This window comes from Salmo salar, chromosome ssa06 (assembly GCF_905237065.1).
Source record: "Salmo salar chromosome ssa06, Ssal_v3.1, whole genome shotgun sequence".
NCBI lineage: Eukaryota > Metazoa > Chordata > Actinopteri > Salmoniformes > Salmonidae > Salmo > Salmo salar.
In genome coordinates this window covers 87,531,128-87,549,874 of record NC_059447.1, presented here as the reverse complement: position 1 = coordinate 87,549,874, position 18,747 = coordinate 87,531,128, and the positions used below count along the sequence as shown (strand labels likewise).

Here is an 18,747-nt window from a genome sequence, read left to right as displayed (position 1 = left end):
ACATTACAAAGAATAACCCTTCCACTCCTCAAAGAACATTACAAAGAATAACCCTTCCACTCCTCAAAGAACATTACAAAGAATAACCCTTCCACTCCTCAAAGAACATTAAAGAATAACCCTTCCACTCCTCAAAGAACATTACAAAGAATAACCCTTCCACTCCTCAAAGAACATTACAAAGAATAACCCTTCCACTCAAAGAACATTACAAAGAATAACCCTTCCACTCCTCAAAGAACATTACAAAGAATAACCCTTCCACTCCTCAAAGAACATTACAAAGAATAACCCTTCCACTCCTCAAAGAACATTACAAAGAATAACCCTTCCACTCAAAGAACATTACAAAGAATAACCCTTCCACTCCTCAAAGAACATTACAAAGAATAACCCTTCCACTCAAAGAACATTACAAAGAATAACCCTTCCACTCCTCAAAGAACATTACAAAGAATAACCCTTCCACTCCTCAAAGAACATTACAAAGAATAACCCTTCCACTCCTCAAAGAACATTACAAAGAATAACCCTTCCACTCCTCAAAGAACATTACAAAGAATAACCCTTCCACTCCTCTGTAAGAACATTACAAAGAATAACCCTTCCATTCCTCTGTAAGAACATTACAAATAATAACCCTTCCATTCCTCTGTAAGAACATTACAAAGAATAACCCTTCCACTCCTCTGTAAGAACATTACAAAGAATAACCCTTCCACTCAAAGAACATTACAAAGAATAACCCTTCCACTCCTCTCAAAGAACATTACAAAGAATAACCCTTCCACTCCTCAAAGAACATTACAAAGAATAACCCTTCCACTCCTCAAAGAACATTACAAAGAATAACCCTTCCATTCCTCTGTAAGAACATTACAAAGAATAACCCTTCCACTCCTCAAAGAACATTACAAAGAATAACCCTTCCACTCCTCAAAGAACATTACAAAGAATAACCCTTCCACTCCTCTGTAAGAACATTACAAAGAATAACCCTTCCACTCCTCTGAAAGAACATTACAAATAATAACCCTTCCACTCCTCAAAGAACATTACAAATAATAACCCTTCCACTCCTCAAAGAACATTACAAAGAATAACCCTTCCACTCCTCAAAGAACATTACAAAGAATAACCCTTCCACTCCTCAAAGAACATTACAAAGAATAACCCTTCCACTCCTCAAAGAACATTACAAAGAATAACCCTTCCACTCCTCAAAGAACATTACAAAGAATAACCCTTCCACTCCTCAAAGAACATTACAAAGAATAACCCTTCCACTCCTCTGAAAGAACATTACAAATAATAACCCTTCCACTCCTCAAAGAACATTACAAATAATAACCCTTCCACTCCTCAAAGAACATTACAAAGAATAACCCTTCCACTCCTCAAAGAACATTACAAAGAATAACCCTTCCACTCCTCTGAAAGAACATTACAAAGAATAACCCTTCCACTCCTCTGAAAGAACATTACAAATAATAACCCTTCCACTCCTCAAAGAACATTACAAATAATAACCCTTCCACTCCTCTGTAAGGATAGAGTTCAATAACATTACCAAGAGATCTACTGTACTCTTTCTCACCCTGGACATCAACACCCAAAGGTCAGACTACTGCATTACATAATATGACCAGTTTCATCACTGTGTCCAGTACATTCTGCTCTGATTTCAACACTGTGTCCAGTACATTCTGCTCTGGTTTCATCACTGTGTCCAGTACATTCTGCTCTGATTTCATCACTGTGTCCAGTACATTCTGCTCTGGTTTCATCACTGTGTCCAGTACATTCTGCTCTGGTTTCATCACTGTGTCCAGTACATTCTGCTCTGGTTTCATCACTGTGTCCAGTACATTCTGCTCTGGTTTCATCACTGTGTCCAGTACATTCTGCTCTGGTTTCATCACTGTGTCCAGTACATTCTGCTCTGATTTCATCACTGTGTCCAGTACATTCTGCTCTGGTTTCATCACTGTGTCCAGTACATTCTGCTCTGGTTTCATCACTGTGTCCAGTACATTCTGCTCTGGTTTCATCACTGTGTCCAGTACATTCTGCTCTGATTTCATCACTGTGTCCAGTACATTCTGCTCTGGTTTCATCACTGTGTCCAGTACATTCTGCTCTGATTTCAACACTGTGTCCAGTACATTCTGCTCTGATTTCATCACTGTGTCCAGTACATTCTGCTCTGGTTTCATCACTGTGTCCAGTACATTCTGCTCTGATTTCAACACTGTGTCCAGTACATTCTGCTCTGATTTCAACACTGTGTCCAGTACATTCTGCTCTGATTTCATCACTGTGTCCAGTACATTCTGCTCTGGTTTCATCACTGTGTCCAGTACATTCTGCTCTGATTTCATCACTGTGTCCAGTACATTCTGCTCTGGTTTCATCACTGTGTCCAGTACATTCTGCTCTGGTTTCATCACTGTGTCCAGTACATTCTGCTCTGGTTTCATCACTGTGTCCAGTACATTCTGCTCTGATTTCATCACTGTGTCCAGTACATTCTGCTCTGATTTCATCACTGTGTCCAGTACATTCTGCTCTGATTTCATCACTGTGTCCAGTACATTCTGCTCTGATTTCATCACTGTGTCCAGTACATTCTGGTCTGGTTTCATCACTGTGTCCAGTACATTCTGCTCTGATTTCATCACTGTGTCCAGTACATTCTGCTCTGGTTTCATCACTGTGTCCAGTACATTCTGCTCTGGTTTCATCACTGTGTCCAGTACTTTCTGCTCTGGTTTCATCACTGTGTCCAGTACATTCTGCTCTGGTTTCATCACTGTGTCCAGTACATTCTGCTCTGGTTTCATCACTGTGTCCAGTACATTCTGCTCTGGTTTCATCACTGTGTCCAGTACATTCTGCTCTGGTTTCATCACTGTGTCCAGTACATTCTGCTCTGGTTTCATCACTGTGTCCAGTACATTCTGCTCTGGTTTCATCACTGTGTCCAGTACATTCTGCTCTGATTTCATCACTGTGTCCAGTACATTCTGCTCTGATTTCAACACTGTGTCCAGTACATTCTGCTCTGGTTTCATCACTGTGTCCAGTACATTCTGCTCTGATTTCATCACTGTGTCCAGTACATTCTGCTCTGGTTTCATCACTGTGTCCAGTACATTCTGCTCTGGTTTCAACACTGTGTCCAGTACATTCTGCTCTGGTTTCATCACTGTGTCCAGTACATTCTGCTCTGGTTTCATCACTGCGTCCAGTACATTCTGCTCTGATTTCATCACTGTGTCCAGTACATTCTGCTCTGGTTTCATCACTGCGTCCAGTACATTCTGCTCTGATTTCATCACTGTGTCCAGTACATTCTGCTCTGGTTTCATCACTGTGTCCAGTACATTCTGCTCTGATTTCATCACTGTGTCCAGTACATTCTGCTCTGGTTTCATCACTGTGTCCAGTACATTCTGCTCTGGTTTCATCACTGTGTCCAGTACATTCTGCTCTGGTTTCATCACTGTGTCCAGTACATTCTGCTCTGATTTCATCACTGTGTCCAGTACATTCTGCTCTGGTTTCATCACTGTGTCCAGTACATTCTGCTCTGATTTCATCACTGTGTCCAGTACATTCTGCTCTGGTTTCATCACTGTGTCCAGTACATTCTGCTCTGATTTCATCACTGTGTCCAGTACATTCTGCTCCGATTTCACCACTGTGTCCAGTACATTCTGCTCTGATTTCACAGATTTCACCACTGTGTCCAGTACATTCTGCTCTGGCTTCACATCCCAAACGGTAACCTATTCCCTTTATAGTGCACTACTCTTGACCAGGGCTTTTAAGGCTCTGGTTCAATGTAGTGCACTATATTTAGAATAGGGTGTCATTTTGGACTCTCACTTGGCTAGACCATAGGACCACAGTGCTGCACTAGCCGCCTTTACAAAAACCTGCTACAAAGATGACCAGCAGCCAACACTCCCACGGGGACAGACTGTACGACTAAAAACAAACCTCTGCAGGGCTATATGAGATGCAGTAAATGGTTGCGTAATATGTGAAAGTCAAGAGCAGCTGAAATAGCACAGTGAACTGAGGTATTCATTCAAACTCTCCTTGGTTGAAGTGTGTCTATGCTTGCATCGGTTTGTATCTGTAGTAAACCGTTTGAATATTTATGACCTTTCTGAAGGAAAAAAACCCCTAGTTTTCTGACCTAAGAAATGTTTTACAGTAGGCCTACTGTACATGTCCAGTGGATCTATACCGTTAAACGCATCATCACAACACAAGTTGATTAATCAATCTTTTATTTTGAATTGGCTTCTCCGGTTAGTAAAATGACAGCTTTGTATTCATATTTACACATGACCTATAAAAATAGACAGGCAAAATGGGGGAGGAACCAACCAGGGGCCAACATGTCGCCCTCAATTTTTTATTTACATGTTATAGGAGAAGAGATTATCATCATCACACTATAGTATCCAACACAGAACAAACTTTCAAAACTAGACATAGTGCTTGGTTCCACATAGGGTTGCACAATTAAGCTAACTTTCCCATAACTCCCCGGTTTTCTAGAAATCCTGGTTGGAAGATGTGGAATTATGAGGGAATGACTAAAGCAGAAATTCAGAGAATCATCCAACCAGCACTTCTGGGGAAAATAAAATACATATTTTATATATATATTTTTTAAATCGGGGAAATGTGGAAAAGTTACCAGGATTTGGCAACCCTAGTTCAACAACTTTTAATTAACATGAGTCATCATACCCCAAAACATCACTGAATGACATCACAAAGACAAAAGACTCTGATCAGAAGTATTACCTTTTTTTTTCTCTTTCTGTTTTTAAAAATAAAAATGGCATCAATACAATTTTTTACAATGTTCACATGAATTCTGATAAATTATTACCCATTTTTAAATTAACTTCAGGTCTATGGTACATATTACAATCCAAGTTAAGTTTTAAAGAACACCTATTAGGTTGCAACTGAAATGGCACCCTATCCTGAAAATAGTGCACTACTTTTGACCAGAGTTTAATCAAAAAGTAGGGTACGATATAGTGAACAGGGTGTCATTTCAGAAGCACACTAGGGTTTTACACAAACAGATCAGCAACACATCTTTATTAAGCAGTGCTCACCACTTTGGAATTCAATTTACCACAAAATACCCCTTCAATCAGTTCTCATCCGACAAAATATATATATTAGAATTCCTTCATTTCTCATTGTGTTGGGATAAACTCTATGGAGAAAGAGAGAGAGAGAGGCTTTTTCAAAACGGCATTCAAATTTGCCATTTTGATATGGGTCACTATGACAACATCGGTTGGTCTATAAATATAAAAATAAGAGCTATAATTAAAAAAGCAGTCCGTTTTATTTGTTTGGTAGGAATTTACATTCTGTTGTTGAAATGCAGAGAAGAGTAGTTCAACATTACTACGTGTTTTAAACATATGACATAAACCTAACGTTGATGCAAGCATTCCGATCTAACCCTAAACAAGTGTTTTATCTAACGGATGAAATGGCTCAGGGGAGAACACCATTTGGAGAGAGCACTCTATGTTAGAAGCCCTTAATGTGTGGATGCATTGTTGCTGTAAGGTGTTGCCTTAAAGCCTGAGTGCCTGTCTGTCTGCTGGTGCTTTATTGCAAACCCACTGAGTGTCAAGGAGTTCTCAATACAGCACAGACAGGTGCTACTCAGGCTAGTTGCTTTTCACTATTTAGACAGAAAACCAAGTCTATTTTCGTCACAGAGAAACCACTTTGAAATACTCTAATACTCTTGGTCACAACACACACACACTGGAGGCAGAAACTGTCCACTGAGGAGGATACTAATGGAAGGAAGAGGTGATTGGTGGAAGCGATGAGGGTGTGTTTTGGACCTTGTGATGATGGTGTGTGTGTATGTGTACACAGAATAGTTTAGTGTCCATCATGCCCGACAGTGCCCATTTGTTCTGTCGCTATGCCTTCTGGGATAGCGTGGTCCTCCAGGTAGTGAGGTATGTGATTGGTTAAGGAACATCTCACCTCTGGGTTGATTGGTTGCAGAGCAGGTCACATGGGCTCACAGTTGAAGCTGGTCAGTGCAGCAGATGTGTTTGTTTAAAACACAGAAAACTCCCACAATAGCAGAAGGGCTGGATCTTTCTGTCCCTATCGGATCCTTAGGACTGTGTGTGTGTGTGTGTGTGTGTGTGTGTGTGTGTGTACTGTGTTGATGTCCATCATCTCTACATGCTATCGAGCCCCAGGTCCGCCAGGTCCCTTGCCCTTCCTTCCTGTCACATGCCCATGACTGTGGTGGTGGCTATGTCCTGGTTGTTTCTGCTGGGGGTTACTCTGGCTGGGGGCCACAGTGCCACTTTTCCCCTTGGGAGAGGAACTGCTGCTGGGGGAGAAGGCTGGGGCCGTCCCTGACCGACCCAGAGACGGCTGAAGGGGGGAGGCTGCAGGGAGACCCGCTAGAGAGGGGGAAAGGGTAGGGGAGAGGGAAAAAGAGGGAGAGGGTCGGGAAGGGGGCGAGGGAGGAGATAGGAGGGCGGGGAGAGGAGGAGGAGAAGGTAAAGACAGATGATAAATCACAAGAGTGATACAAATAAATAAATAAATAAACCTCCAACTGTGGCACCAGAGACAAAACAATGAAAACAAGATCAACGTCTGTTTGCCAGATCTCACATTAAACTGGAAATGTGTGTTCTGCCATTTCATAGAAAAACAACCTGAGCTTTATCAGCTTTCCTGCTAACATTTCAATGACCCAAGCAACTACACACCTTAATGAAACCTTAAATTCATTCTTCACATAAATGGACTACATAAACAAAGCAACTGCATATGGCTTAATGAAACCTTAAAGTCATGAACCTACCTTTAGTCACACTGTATCCGTAGGCTGCTGAGGCTGCTGCAGCCCCGGCCATTGCTCCTGCCATGGCGGCTGCGCTGCCCGCTGTCGACTTCCTGACACGCCCCTTCCCTGCAGACTTGGCTCCGCCTCCAGAACTGGACCCAGAGCCTTTGGGTCGTCCCCGGCTCCTACCAGACCTTCCCCGCCCTGGACTGGACGTATCCTGATTAGACACACCTGGAAAGGAGAGGCGATTTGAATTGGTTTTGCTCAGGCCCCCCAGTGTCTGGTCTGGAGCGTTGAAGTCACCAACTCTGTTGTTTCGGCTACTGTTTAGAAACCTAGCCGTGCCGAAAGCCCTGGTCTGCCCTAGAACACCTACGGAAATTACACCCAATAATCCTGGGCTCAAGTTCAAACCCCAACTGTGTATTTTTTTAAAAGTTAAATACAAATCGAGATATTTAATTAAATAGTGATCCATTCTGGATTGGAGCCGGCGGGCCGGCAGGCAACAAGGTGGCTCTCGCCCTCATGCCATAGAAATGAAGGTTGACTTTCTTAGACAGGATGAAAATGACTAGGTCGACCATGATCCTTTGCTAGTTACGAGCAATTTAACCATGATCCTTAGTGATTTTTTTGGTGGCATTCAGCCCCAATCAGCAATATGGGGCACTTCAAATTCAAATAGTTCCCATCTTTATTTATTTTATTTTATTTCACCTTTATTTAACCAGGTAGGCAAGTTGAGAACAAGTTCTCATTTACAATTGCGACCTGGCCAAGATAAAGCAAAGCAGTTCGACAACATACAAAAACACAGAGTTACACATGGAGTAAAACAACATACAATCAATGATGCAGTAGAAAAAAAAAAAAATAAGACTATATACAATGTGAGCAAATGATGTGAGATAAGGGAGGTAAAGGCAAAAAAATGCCATGGTGGCAAAGTAAATAAAGTATAGCAAGAAAAACACTGGAATGGTAGATTTGTAGTTTGAAGAAAGTTCAGAGATAAAATATAAATAATATGGTGCAAAGGAGCAAAATAAATAAAATAAATAAATACAGTAGGGGAAGAGGTAGTAGTTTGGGCTAAATTATAGATGAGCTATGTACAGGTGCAGTGATCTGTGAGCTGCTCTGACAGCTGGTGCTTAAAGCTAGTGAGGGAGATAAGTGTTTCCAGTTTCAGAGATTTTTGTAGTTCGTTCCAGTCATTGGCAGCAGAGAACTGGAAAGAGAGACGACCAAAGGAGGAGTTGGCTTTAGGGGTGACCAGAGAGATATACCTGCTGGAGCGCGTGCTACAGGTGGGTGCTGCTATGGTGACCAGTGAGCGGAGATAAGGGGGGACTTTACCTAGCAGGGTCTTGTAGATGACCTGGAGCCAATGTGTTTGGCGACGATTATGAAGCGAAGGCCAGCCAACGAGAGCGTACAGGTCGCAGTGGTGGGTAGTATATGGGGCTTTGGTGACAAAACGGATGGCACTGTGATAGACTGCATCCAGCTTGTTGAGTAGGGTATTGGAAGCTATTTTGTAAATGACATCGCCGAAGTCGAGGATTGGTAGGATGGTCAGTTTTACGAGGAGAGTTTACAGTCTAACCAGACACCTAGGTATTTGTAGTTGTCCACAAATTCTAAGTTAGAACCGTCCAGAGAAGTGATGCTGGACAGGCGGGCAGGTGCAGGCAGCGATCGGTTGAAGAGCATGCATTTAGTTTTACTTGTGTTTAGGAGCAGTTGGAGACCACGGAAGGAGAGTTGAATGGCATTGAAGCTCGTCTGGAGGGTTGTTAACACAGTGTCCAAAGAAGGGCCAGAAGTGTACAGAATGGTGTCGTCTGCGTAGAGGTGGATCAGAGATTCACCAGCAGCAAGAGCGACATCATTTATGTATACAGAGAAAAGAGTTGGCCCAAGAATTGAACCCTGTGGTACCCCCATAGAGACTGCCAGAGGTCCAGACAGTAGGCCCTCCGATTTGACACACTGAACTCTGTCAGAGAAGTAGTTGGTGAACCAGGCGACGCAATCGTTTGAGAAACCAAGGCTACTGAGTCTGCCGATGAGGATGTGGTGATTAACAGAGTCAAAAGCTTTGGCCAGGTCAATGAATACGGCAGCACAGTATTGTTTCTTATCGATGGCGGTTACGATGTCGTTTAGGACCTTGAGCGTGGCTGAGGTGCACCCATGACCAGCTCTGAAACCAGATTGCATAGCGGAGAGGGTGCGGTGGGATTCGAAATGGTCGGTAGTCTGTTTGTTGACTTGGCTTTCGAAGACCTTAGAAAGGCAGGGTAGGATGGATATAGGTCTATAGCAATTTGGGTCAAGAGTGTCACCTCCTTTGAAGAGGGGGATGACAGCAGCTGCTTTCCAATCTATGGGAATCTCAGACGACACGAAAGAGAGGTTGAACAAGCTAGTAATAGGGGTTGCAATAATTTCGGCAGATAATTTTAGAAAGAAAGGGTCCAGATTGTCAAGCCCAGCTGATTTGTAGGGGTCCAGATTTTGCAGCTCTTTCAGAACATCAGCTGAATGGATTTGGGAGAAGGAGAAATGGGGGAGGCTTGGGCGAGTAGCTGTGGGGGGTGCAGTACTGTTGAATGCAGTAGGGGTAGTTAGGTGGAAAGCATGGCCAGCCGTAGAAAATGCTTATTGAAATTCTCAATTATAGTGGGCTTATCGGTGGTGACAGAGTTTCCTATCCTCAGTGCAGTGGGCAGTTGGGAGGAGGTGTTCTTATTCTCCATGGACTTTACAATGTCCCAGAACTTTTTAGAGTTGGAGTTGCACGAAGCAAATTTCTGTTTGAAAAAGCTAGCCTTGGCGTTTCTAACTGCCTGTGTGTATTGGTTTCTAACTTCCCTAAAAAGTTGCATATCGCGGGGGCAGTTCGATGCTAATGCAGAACGCCACAGGATATTTTTGTGTTGGTTAAGGGCAGTCAGGTCTGCGGAGAACCAAGGGCTATATCTGTTCCTGGTTCTAAATTTCTTGAAAGGGGCATGCTTATTTAAGATGGAGAGGAAGGCATTTTCATGAGCCATCGGGAGTTTTCCATAGGAACACGTGGATGGCGTCAGAGCTATCACCATGTACTGGTTTAATGTCTTGGTTTTGCTCGACTGCTCGCGTCCTCTCCTCTGTCCTCACCTCCTTTTGAAATAAAAAATCTAAGGTAATCGAGAAGCGGCAGAGAGGGAACGTGGAAACAAATGCGCAAGTATGAAATAATTCTCCAATAGCACGTCAGACAAATTACATTCACAGAGGAACATGCGTAAATTGGTTAAAAAAAAAATCTATTTACCCTTGTTGTGCATTTTATATATAAAAAGACAAGTAGCGAATCGTTTGAAATGTGTGGTGTTCTATTCTGAGAAAACAGCTGATTCTAAAACGCTTCTGCATCAGCCGACTTGTGCTTCCTCGTGGGAGGATAGAGGAAGACACGCCTCCGTTCGCCTATTAACCAATTGACACTCCAACATACGGCGGCCACTTTTCGGTTTCCGGGTCACAGAGAGGAGAGTTGAGGAAAGGAATCTCCCAGGGAGAGGGGGAGAGAGAGAGAGAGAGAGAGAGAGAGAGAACGATTTAAAATCTGCCAGTAGCACAGTCAGTGTAGTCAGCTCAGCTTTCCCCATTGAGACAGTGTCTGTGCCTCAATCTAGGTTTGGCAAAACAAAACATGGCGGTGTTCGCTTTAGCAATCTCACTGGAATAAAGACCTCCTCCATTCCTGCCATTATTGAAAGAGATTGTGATTCCTCACATCTCAAAATAGGGCTACTTAATGTTAGATCCCTCACTTCCAAGGCAGTTATAGTCAATGAACTAATCACTGATCATAATCTTGATGTGATTGGCCTGACTGAAACATGGCTTAATCCTGATGAATTTACTGTGTTAAATGAGGCCTCACCTCCAGGTTACACTAGTGACCATATCCCACGTGCATCGCGCAAAGGCGGAGGTGTTGCTAACATTTACGATAGCAAATTTCAATTTACAAATAAAATTACTGCGTTTTCATCTTTTGAGCTTCTAGTCATGAAATCTATGCAGCCTACTCAATCACTTTTTATAGCTACTGTTAACAGGCCTCCTCGGACGAGTACAGCGTTCCTCACTGAGTTCCATGAATTCCTATCGGACATTGCAGTCATGGCAGAAAATATTCACATTTTTGGTGACTTTAATATTCACACGGAAAAGTCCACAGACCCACTCCAAATGGCTTTCCGAGCCATCATCGACTCAGTGAGTTAGTCCAACATGTCTCTGGACCTACTCACTGCCACAGTCATACTCTGGACATAGTTTTGTCCCGTGGAATAAATATTGTGGATCTTAATGTTTTTCCTCATAATCCTGGACTATCGGACCACCATTTTATTATGTTTGCAATCGCAACAAATAATCTGCTAAAACCCCAACCAAGGATCATTCAAAATCTGTGCTATAAATTCTCAGACAACCCAAAGATTCCTAGATGCCCTTCCAGACTCCCTCCACCTACCCAAGGACGTCAGAGTACAAAAATCGGTTAACGACTTAACTGTGGAACAAAATTGAACCTTGCGCAATACCCTAAATGCAGTCGCACCCATAAAAACATTTGTCATAAGAAACTAGCTCCCTGGTATACAGAAAATACCCAAGCCCTGAAGCAAGCTTCCAGAAAATTGGAACGGAAATGGCGCCACACCAAACTGGAAGTCTTCCAACTAGCTTGGAAAGACAGTACCGTGCAGTATCGAAGAGCCCTCACTGCTGCTCGATCATCCTATTTTTCCAACTTAATTGAGGAGAATAAGAACAATCCAAAATGTATTTTTGATACAGTTGCAAAGCTAACTAAAACGCAGCATTCACCAAGAGAGGATGGCTTTCACTTCAGCAGTAATACATTCATGAACTTCTTTGAGGAAAAGATCATGATCATTAGAACGCAAATGACAGACTCCTCTTTAAATCTGCATATTTCTCCAAAGCTCAGTTGTCCTGAGTCTGCGCAACTCTGCCAGGACCTAGGATCAAGGGAAACAATCAAGTTTTTTAATACTATATCTCTTGACACATTGATGAAAATAGTCTTGGCCTCTAAACCTTCAAGCTGCATACTGGACCCTATTCCAACTAAACTATTGAATGAGCAGCTTCCTGTGCTTGGCCCTCCTATGTTGAACATAATAAACGGCTCTCTATCCACCGGATGTGTACCAAGCTCACTAAAAGTGGCAGTAATAAAGCATCTCTTGAAAAAGCCAAACCGTGACCCAGAAAATAAAAAAAATAAACAAATCGGCCTATATCGAATCTCCCATTCCTCTCTCAAAAAAAAATAAAAAGCTGAAAAAAATTAATCCATGCTTCTGTCACTTCTTGATTAGACTACTGCAATGCTCTACTTTCTGGCTACCCGGATAAAGCACTAAATAAACTTCAGTTAGTGCTAAACACGATTGCTTGAATCTTGACTAGAACCAAAAAATGTGATCATATTACTCCAGTGCTAGCCTCTCTACACTGGCTTCCTGTTAAGGCTAGGGCTGATTTCAAGGTTTTACTGCTAACCTAATTACATGGGCTTGCTCCTACCCATCTTTCAGATTTGGTCCTGCCGTACATACCTACACGTACGCTACGGTCACAAGACGCAGGCCTCCTAACTGTCCCTAGAATTTCTAAGCAAACAGCTGGAGGCAGGGCTTTATCCTACAGAGCTCCATTTTTATAGAATGGTCTGCCTATCCATGTGAGAGACGCAGACTCGGTCTCGATCTTTAAGTCTTTATTGAAGACTCATCTCTTCAGTAGGTCCTATGATTAAGTATAGTCTGGCCCAGGGGTGTGAAGGTGAACAAAAAGGCACTGGAACAACGAACCGCCCTTGCTGTCTCTGCCTGGCCAGTTCCCCTCTCTCCACTGGGATTCTCTGCCTCTAACCCTATTACGGGGGCTGAGTCACTGGTTTACTGGTGCTCTTCCATGCCGTCCCTAGGAGGGGTGTGTCACTTGAGTGGGTTGAGTCACTGACATGATTTTCCTCTTAGGGTTGGCGCCCCCCTCGGGTTTGTGCCGTGGGGGAGATCTTCATGGGCTATACTCGGCCTTGTCTCAGGGTAGTAGGTTGAAGATATCCCCTCTAGTGGTGTGGGGGCTGTGCTTTGGCAAAGTGGGTGGGGTTATATCCTGCCTGTTTGGCATTGTCCGGGGGTATCGTCGGCCAGGGCCACAGTGTCTCCCAACGCCTCCTGTCTCAGCCTCCAATATTTATGCTGCAATAGTCTGAGCCCATGCCTCAGGACTACCTGGCCTGATGACTCCTTGCTGTCCCCAGTCCACCTGGTCATGCTGCTGCTCCAGTTTCAACTGTTCTGCCTGCGGCTATGGAACCCTGACCTGTTCACTGGACGTGCTACCTTGTCCCGGACCTGCTGTTTTGGACCCTCTCTCCTCCGCACCTGCTGTCTCTAACTCTGAATGATCAGCTACAAAAAGCCAACTGACATTTACTCCTGAGGTGCTGACCTGTTGCACCCTCTATAACCACTGTGATTATTATTATCTGACCCTGCTGTAGCTCAGTTGGTAGAGCATGGTGTTTGCAACGCCAGGGTTGTGGGTTCGATTCCCACGGGGGGCCAGCACAGAAAAAAAATGTATGAAATTGTATGAAATGTATGCATTCACTACTGTAAGTCGCTCTGGATAAGAGCGTCTGCTAAATGACTAAAATGTAAAAAAAAAAATTACATCTATGAACGTTTTAACATCTTGGCCATGTTCTGTTATAATCTCCACCTGGCACAGCCAGAAGAGGACTGGCCAGCCCTCACAGCCTGGTTCCTATCTGGGTTCCGGCCTTTCCAAGGAGTTTTTCCTAGCCACCGTGCTTCAACATCTGCATTGCTTTCTGTTTGGGGTTTTAGCCTGGGTTTCTGTACAGCACTTTGTGACATCGGCTGATGTAAAAAGGGCTTTATAAATACCTTTGATGGATTGACTAACGCTTCACATCTACCATAATATATAATCAACCCTGTTACATCATCTTTCTAAGACTTTAACAAGTACTCCATACAACCGTGGTAGACAATCTCCTTTTCCAGTGTGTCCGGTCCGATGATTTGCCCAATCCTCTCCTCCTTTTCTCTGAGATTGCAGCCCAAATAATTGCTTAATCTCTGGGTTCTGATCCAGATGCTGTGGTTCAGACATCACCCTCCTCCTCTCCCTCTTTCACCATGACAGACTGTAATATACCACAACTTCTACACTCAGAGTATGCACTCCTCCCTCATCCCTCCATCTCATCTCCCTCCCTCCCCTTCTCTCCCACTTACCTCACCCTGCTTTCTGCATGATATAATAGTCTACATGCTAAAATCTCCCTCTTTAGTGTAATCCCCTAGTCCCCAGCCCAGTCGACCACACTACAGCCCTCCACTAGTCCCTAACCCTCCAACCCCCAGCTCAGTACACTACATCCCTCATGTCATTAGCACACAGTCATCACTCATTCTATTGGCACAAACACAACACCAACAACTTTATTTTCTAGTGTTATTCTGGGACTGGTTCTGATTGGAGAGTTTCCCAAAAGGAGGATTGGAGTTCGCTAGATTCTCCTGGGCCAGAACTAAAGCAGCTAAATCATTAATGCTAGTTTGAAATATTGTTTTATTGATCGGGTGGGTCACAAGACACTTTGAAAGTACGTCAGAGGGGTCAGATTTTAAACCACATTAAATTGACCTAATTCTTCCAAGAAACCATTGGACAGAAAACACAAGCTAAAAGGAGCATAGGGCCATAATGTACCTAACAGCAAACTGTGAGCACTGTAAATCACATTTCTGAGTTATTATTGATAGCTTTCAGCAAATTCAAAATGGCACAGGCTCAAATAATCAGGTATTGCATACATATAGGGTAACAGACTCCCTCTCTCAGAGATAATACTACTGTGATCTAAATAAAGAGAACATCACCTTCAGCTAGCCAGTCACACTGATTAGGGCCTACCTCTTCTGACTGACCTCGTCACTACCGCGTAGTGTCGTTGGCCTCGTCACTACCGCGTTGGCCTCATCACTACCGCGTGGTGTCGTTGGCCTCGTCACTACCGCGTGTGTCGTTGGCCTCGTCACTACCGCGTGTCGTTGACTATCACTACCGCGGGTGTCGTTGGCCTCGTCACTACCGCGTGGTGTCGTTGGCCTCGTCACTACCGCGTGGTGTCGTTGGCCTCGTCACTACCGCGTGGTGTCGTTGGCCTCGTCACTACCGCGTGGTGTCGTTGACCTCATCACTACCGCGTGGTGTCGTTGACCTCATCACTACCGCGTTGGCCTCATCACTACCGCGTTGGCCTCGTCACTACCGCGTGGTGTCGTTGGCCTCGTCACTACCGCGTGGTGTCGTTGGCCTCGTCACTACAGTGTGGTGTCGTTGGCCTCATCACTACCGCGTGGTGTCGTTGGCCTCATCACTACCGCGTGGTGTCGTTGGCCTCATCACTACCGTGTGGTGTCGTTGGCCTCATCACTACAGTGTGGTGTCGTTGGCCTCATCACTACCGCGTGGTGTCGTTGGCCTCATCACTACCGCGTGGTGTCGTTGACCTCATCACTACCGCGTGGTGTCGTTGGCCTCATCACTACCGCGTGGTGTCGTTGGCCTCATCACTACCGCGTGGTGTCGTTGGCCTCATCACTACAGTGTGGTGTCGTTGGCCTCATCACTACAGTGTGGTGTCGTTGGCCTCATCACTACCGTGTGGTGTCGTTGGCCTCATCACTACCGTGTGGTGTCGTTGGCCTCATCACTACCGTGTGGTGTCGTTGGCCTCATCACTACCGTGTGGTGTCGTTGGCCTCGTCACTACCGCGTAGTGTCGTTGGCCTCGTCACTACCGTGTAGTGTCGTTGGCCTCATCACTACCGTGTAATGTCGTTGGCCTCATTGGTGTGTCAAACCTGTCAGAGACTTTGATGCTACTACTATGCGAGCTCAAAAGGTACTCACCAGGTGACAGAGTAGATGATAATGCAAGAGTCATTACTTGACCTTTGAAGAACCTTTGGGTGATATGTGTTCAACTCGAAGAGAATCACAAAAACACGGACCACCCACGCTGGACCACCCACGCTGGACCACCCATGCTGGACAGGATAGCCTCAAGTACTACAATCACTCAGATGTTCATTGATCGACAAATGAATTGATGGATTGACTGATCAATCAGTCCTGTATTCATCGATTGCCTAAACTGACTGACGGACTGATTCTTTAATTGATTGCCTGACGATTGATTAACTATCATTGTCTTACCGTTCATGTTGTCCGACATGGATCCAGACACGCTGACAGGTGAGTTGGTGGCCCTGGACTGTGGTGCTGAAGACACAGGGTCGTCTACGATGACTAGCATGTCACTACTGCTCTCATCCTGGTCTGGATCTGGATCCTGGTCTGGAGGTAAGGAGCTGGGCTGGAGCTCACTACTCAGAGAGATCTGACCAGGGAGAGACAGGAGAGACGCACACACCTGGGGGTTAAGGTGAGGAGGAGGAGGAAGAAAAGGAGGAGGAGGAAGAAGAAAGGGGCCAGGAGAGGGGCCAGGAATGCCAAGAACGGGGCACAAAGGAGGTGGAGAGAGAGAGAAGGGATACAAGTATGAGGTGAAAGGGAATAGCAGTGTCCACAATGGAGACAAAAGATAGAGGGAAGAACAACCCAGAGAAAGAGCAATAATAGAAGGTGAAGGAGTAAGTCAGTAAGTTCAGAGGTTGCAGACACAGCAGGTGAAAGCTCCCTCTCTCACCTCACTGAAGGGACTAGGCATGGCAGAGTCGTCCATGTCTACACTGATGAATGAATCATCTCCGTCAGCTGAGAGGTTAGAGTTGTCCGCAGACAGGTTGTAAGGGATGACCAGGTTCACGTCTTTCCTCCTCTTAGGATCCTTAGGGTCCTCGTCATCCTTCTTTCTCTGTATGGGGGGGAGAGAGAGAGAGCGAGCGAAAGGGGGGGAGCGAGAGAGAGCGAGCGAGAGCGAGCGAGAGAGAGAGGGGAGAGAGAGAGGGGGAGAGAGAGAGAGAGAGCGAGAGAGGGGGAGAGAGAGAGCGAGAGAGGGGGAGAGAGAGAGAGCGAGCGAGAGAGAGGGGGGAGAGAGAGCGAGCGAGAGGGGTGAGAGAGAGCGAGCGAGAGGGGGGGAGAGAGCGAGAGAGCGAGCGAGCGAGAGGGGGGAGAGAGAGCGAGCGAGAGGGGTGAGAGAGAGCGAGCGAGGGGGGGAGAGAACGAGCGAGAGGGGGGAGAGAGCGAGCGAGGGGGGGGAGAGAGCGAGCGAGCGGGGGAGAGCGAGCGAGGGGGGGAGAGCGAGCGAGCGGGGGGAGAGAGTGAGCGAGCGAGAGGGGGGGGGAGAGAGCGAGCGAGCGAGAGGGGGGGGAGAGGGGTCGTAAAGGACAAATAGATCAAAAGTCAAAAGACCGTCTTTCAATAAAGCACTTGGCTGTGTTCAGTGACAACTGTGGAAACAAAAAACTCAACAGATTTAATGAAGATGAAGGGAGAGGCCTTCACCTACAGTGGGGGGAAAAAGTATTTGATCCCCTGCTGATTTTGTACGTTTGCCCACTGACAAAGAAATGATCAGTCTATAATTTTAATGGTAGGTTTATTTGAACAGTGAGAGACAGAATAACAACAAAAAAATCCAGAAAAAAGCATGTCAAAAATGTTATAAATTGATTTGCATTTTAATGAGGGAAATAAGTATTTGACCCCCTCTCAATCAGAAAGATTTCTGGCTCCCAGGTGTCTTTTATACAGGTAACGAGCTGAGATTAGAAGCACACTCTTAAAGGGAGTGCTCCTAACCGCAGCTTGTTACCTGTAAAAAAGACACCTGTCCACAGAAGCAATCAATCAATCAGATTCCAAACTCTCCACCATGGCCAAGACCAAAGAGCTCTCCAAGGATGTCAGGGACAAGATTGTAGACCTACACAAGGCTGGAATGGGCTACAAGACCGTCGCCAAGCAGCTTGGTGAGAAGGTGACAACAGTTGGTGCGATTATTCGCAAATGGAAGAAACACAAAAGAACTGTCAATCTCCCTCGGCCTGGGGCTCCATGCAAGATCTCACCTCGTGGAGTTACAATGATCATGAGAACGGTGAGGAATCAGCCCAGAACTACACGGGAGGATCTTGTCAATGATCTCAAGGCAGCTGGGACCATAGTCACTAAGAAAACAATTGGTAACACACTACGCCGTGAAAGACTGAAATCCTGCAGGGCCCGCAAGGTCCCCCTGCTCAAGAATACATATACATGCCCGTCTGAAGTTTCCCAATGAACATCTGAATGATTCAGAGGACAACTGGTGAAAGTGTTGTGGTCAGATGAGACCAAAATGGAGCTCTTTGACATCAACTCAACTCGCCGTGTTTGGAGGAGGAGGAATGCTGCCTATGACCCCAAGAACACCATCTCCACCGTCAAACATGGAGGTGGAAACATTATGCTTTGGGGGTGTTTTTCTGCTAAGGGGACAGGACAACTTCACCGCATCATTTGACGGGGCCATGTACTGTCAAATCTTGGGTGAGAACCTCCTTCCCTCAGCCAGGGCATTGAAAATGGGTCGTGGATGGGTATTCCAGCATGACAATGACCCAAAACACACGGCCAAGGCAACAAAGGAGTGGCTCAAGAAGAAGCACATTAAGGTCCTGGAGTGGCCTAGCCAGTCTCCAGACCTTAATCCCATAGAAAATATGTGGAGGGAGCTGAAGGTTTGAGTTGCCAAACGTCAGCCTCGAAACCTTAAT

General features: G+C 45.2%; 1 protein-coding gene across 7 annotated transcripts in view; it reads right to left on the bottom strand.

The window, feature by feature from the left end:
• Positions 1-4,284: 4,284 nt before the first annotated feature.
• Positions 4,285-18,747, bottom strand: part of ino80 (INO80 complex ATPase subunit) — a 115,870-nt gene continuing 101,407 nt past the window's right edge. For 5 of the 7 annotated variants that reach the window (XM_045721115.1, XM_045721119.1, XM_045721117.1 and 2 more), the window contains exons 33-36: positions 16,737-16,904; positions 16,244-16,460; positions 6,899-7,114; positions 4,285-6,488 (exon numbers count right to left, since the gene is read on the bottom strand). In XM_045721115.1, the coding sequence (XP_045577071.1) occupies positions 6,265-6,488; positions 6,899-7,114; positions 16,244-16,460; positions 16,737-16,904 (825 nt within the window). In that variant the 3' untranslated portion in view covers positions 4,285-6,264. The remainder of the gene's footprint in view (positions 6,489-6,898; positions 7,115-16,243; positions 16,461-16,736; positions 16,905-18,747) is intronic. The other 2 variants (XM_045721120.1, XM_045721121.1) reach the window with 1 other exon arrangement.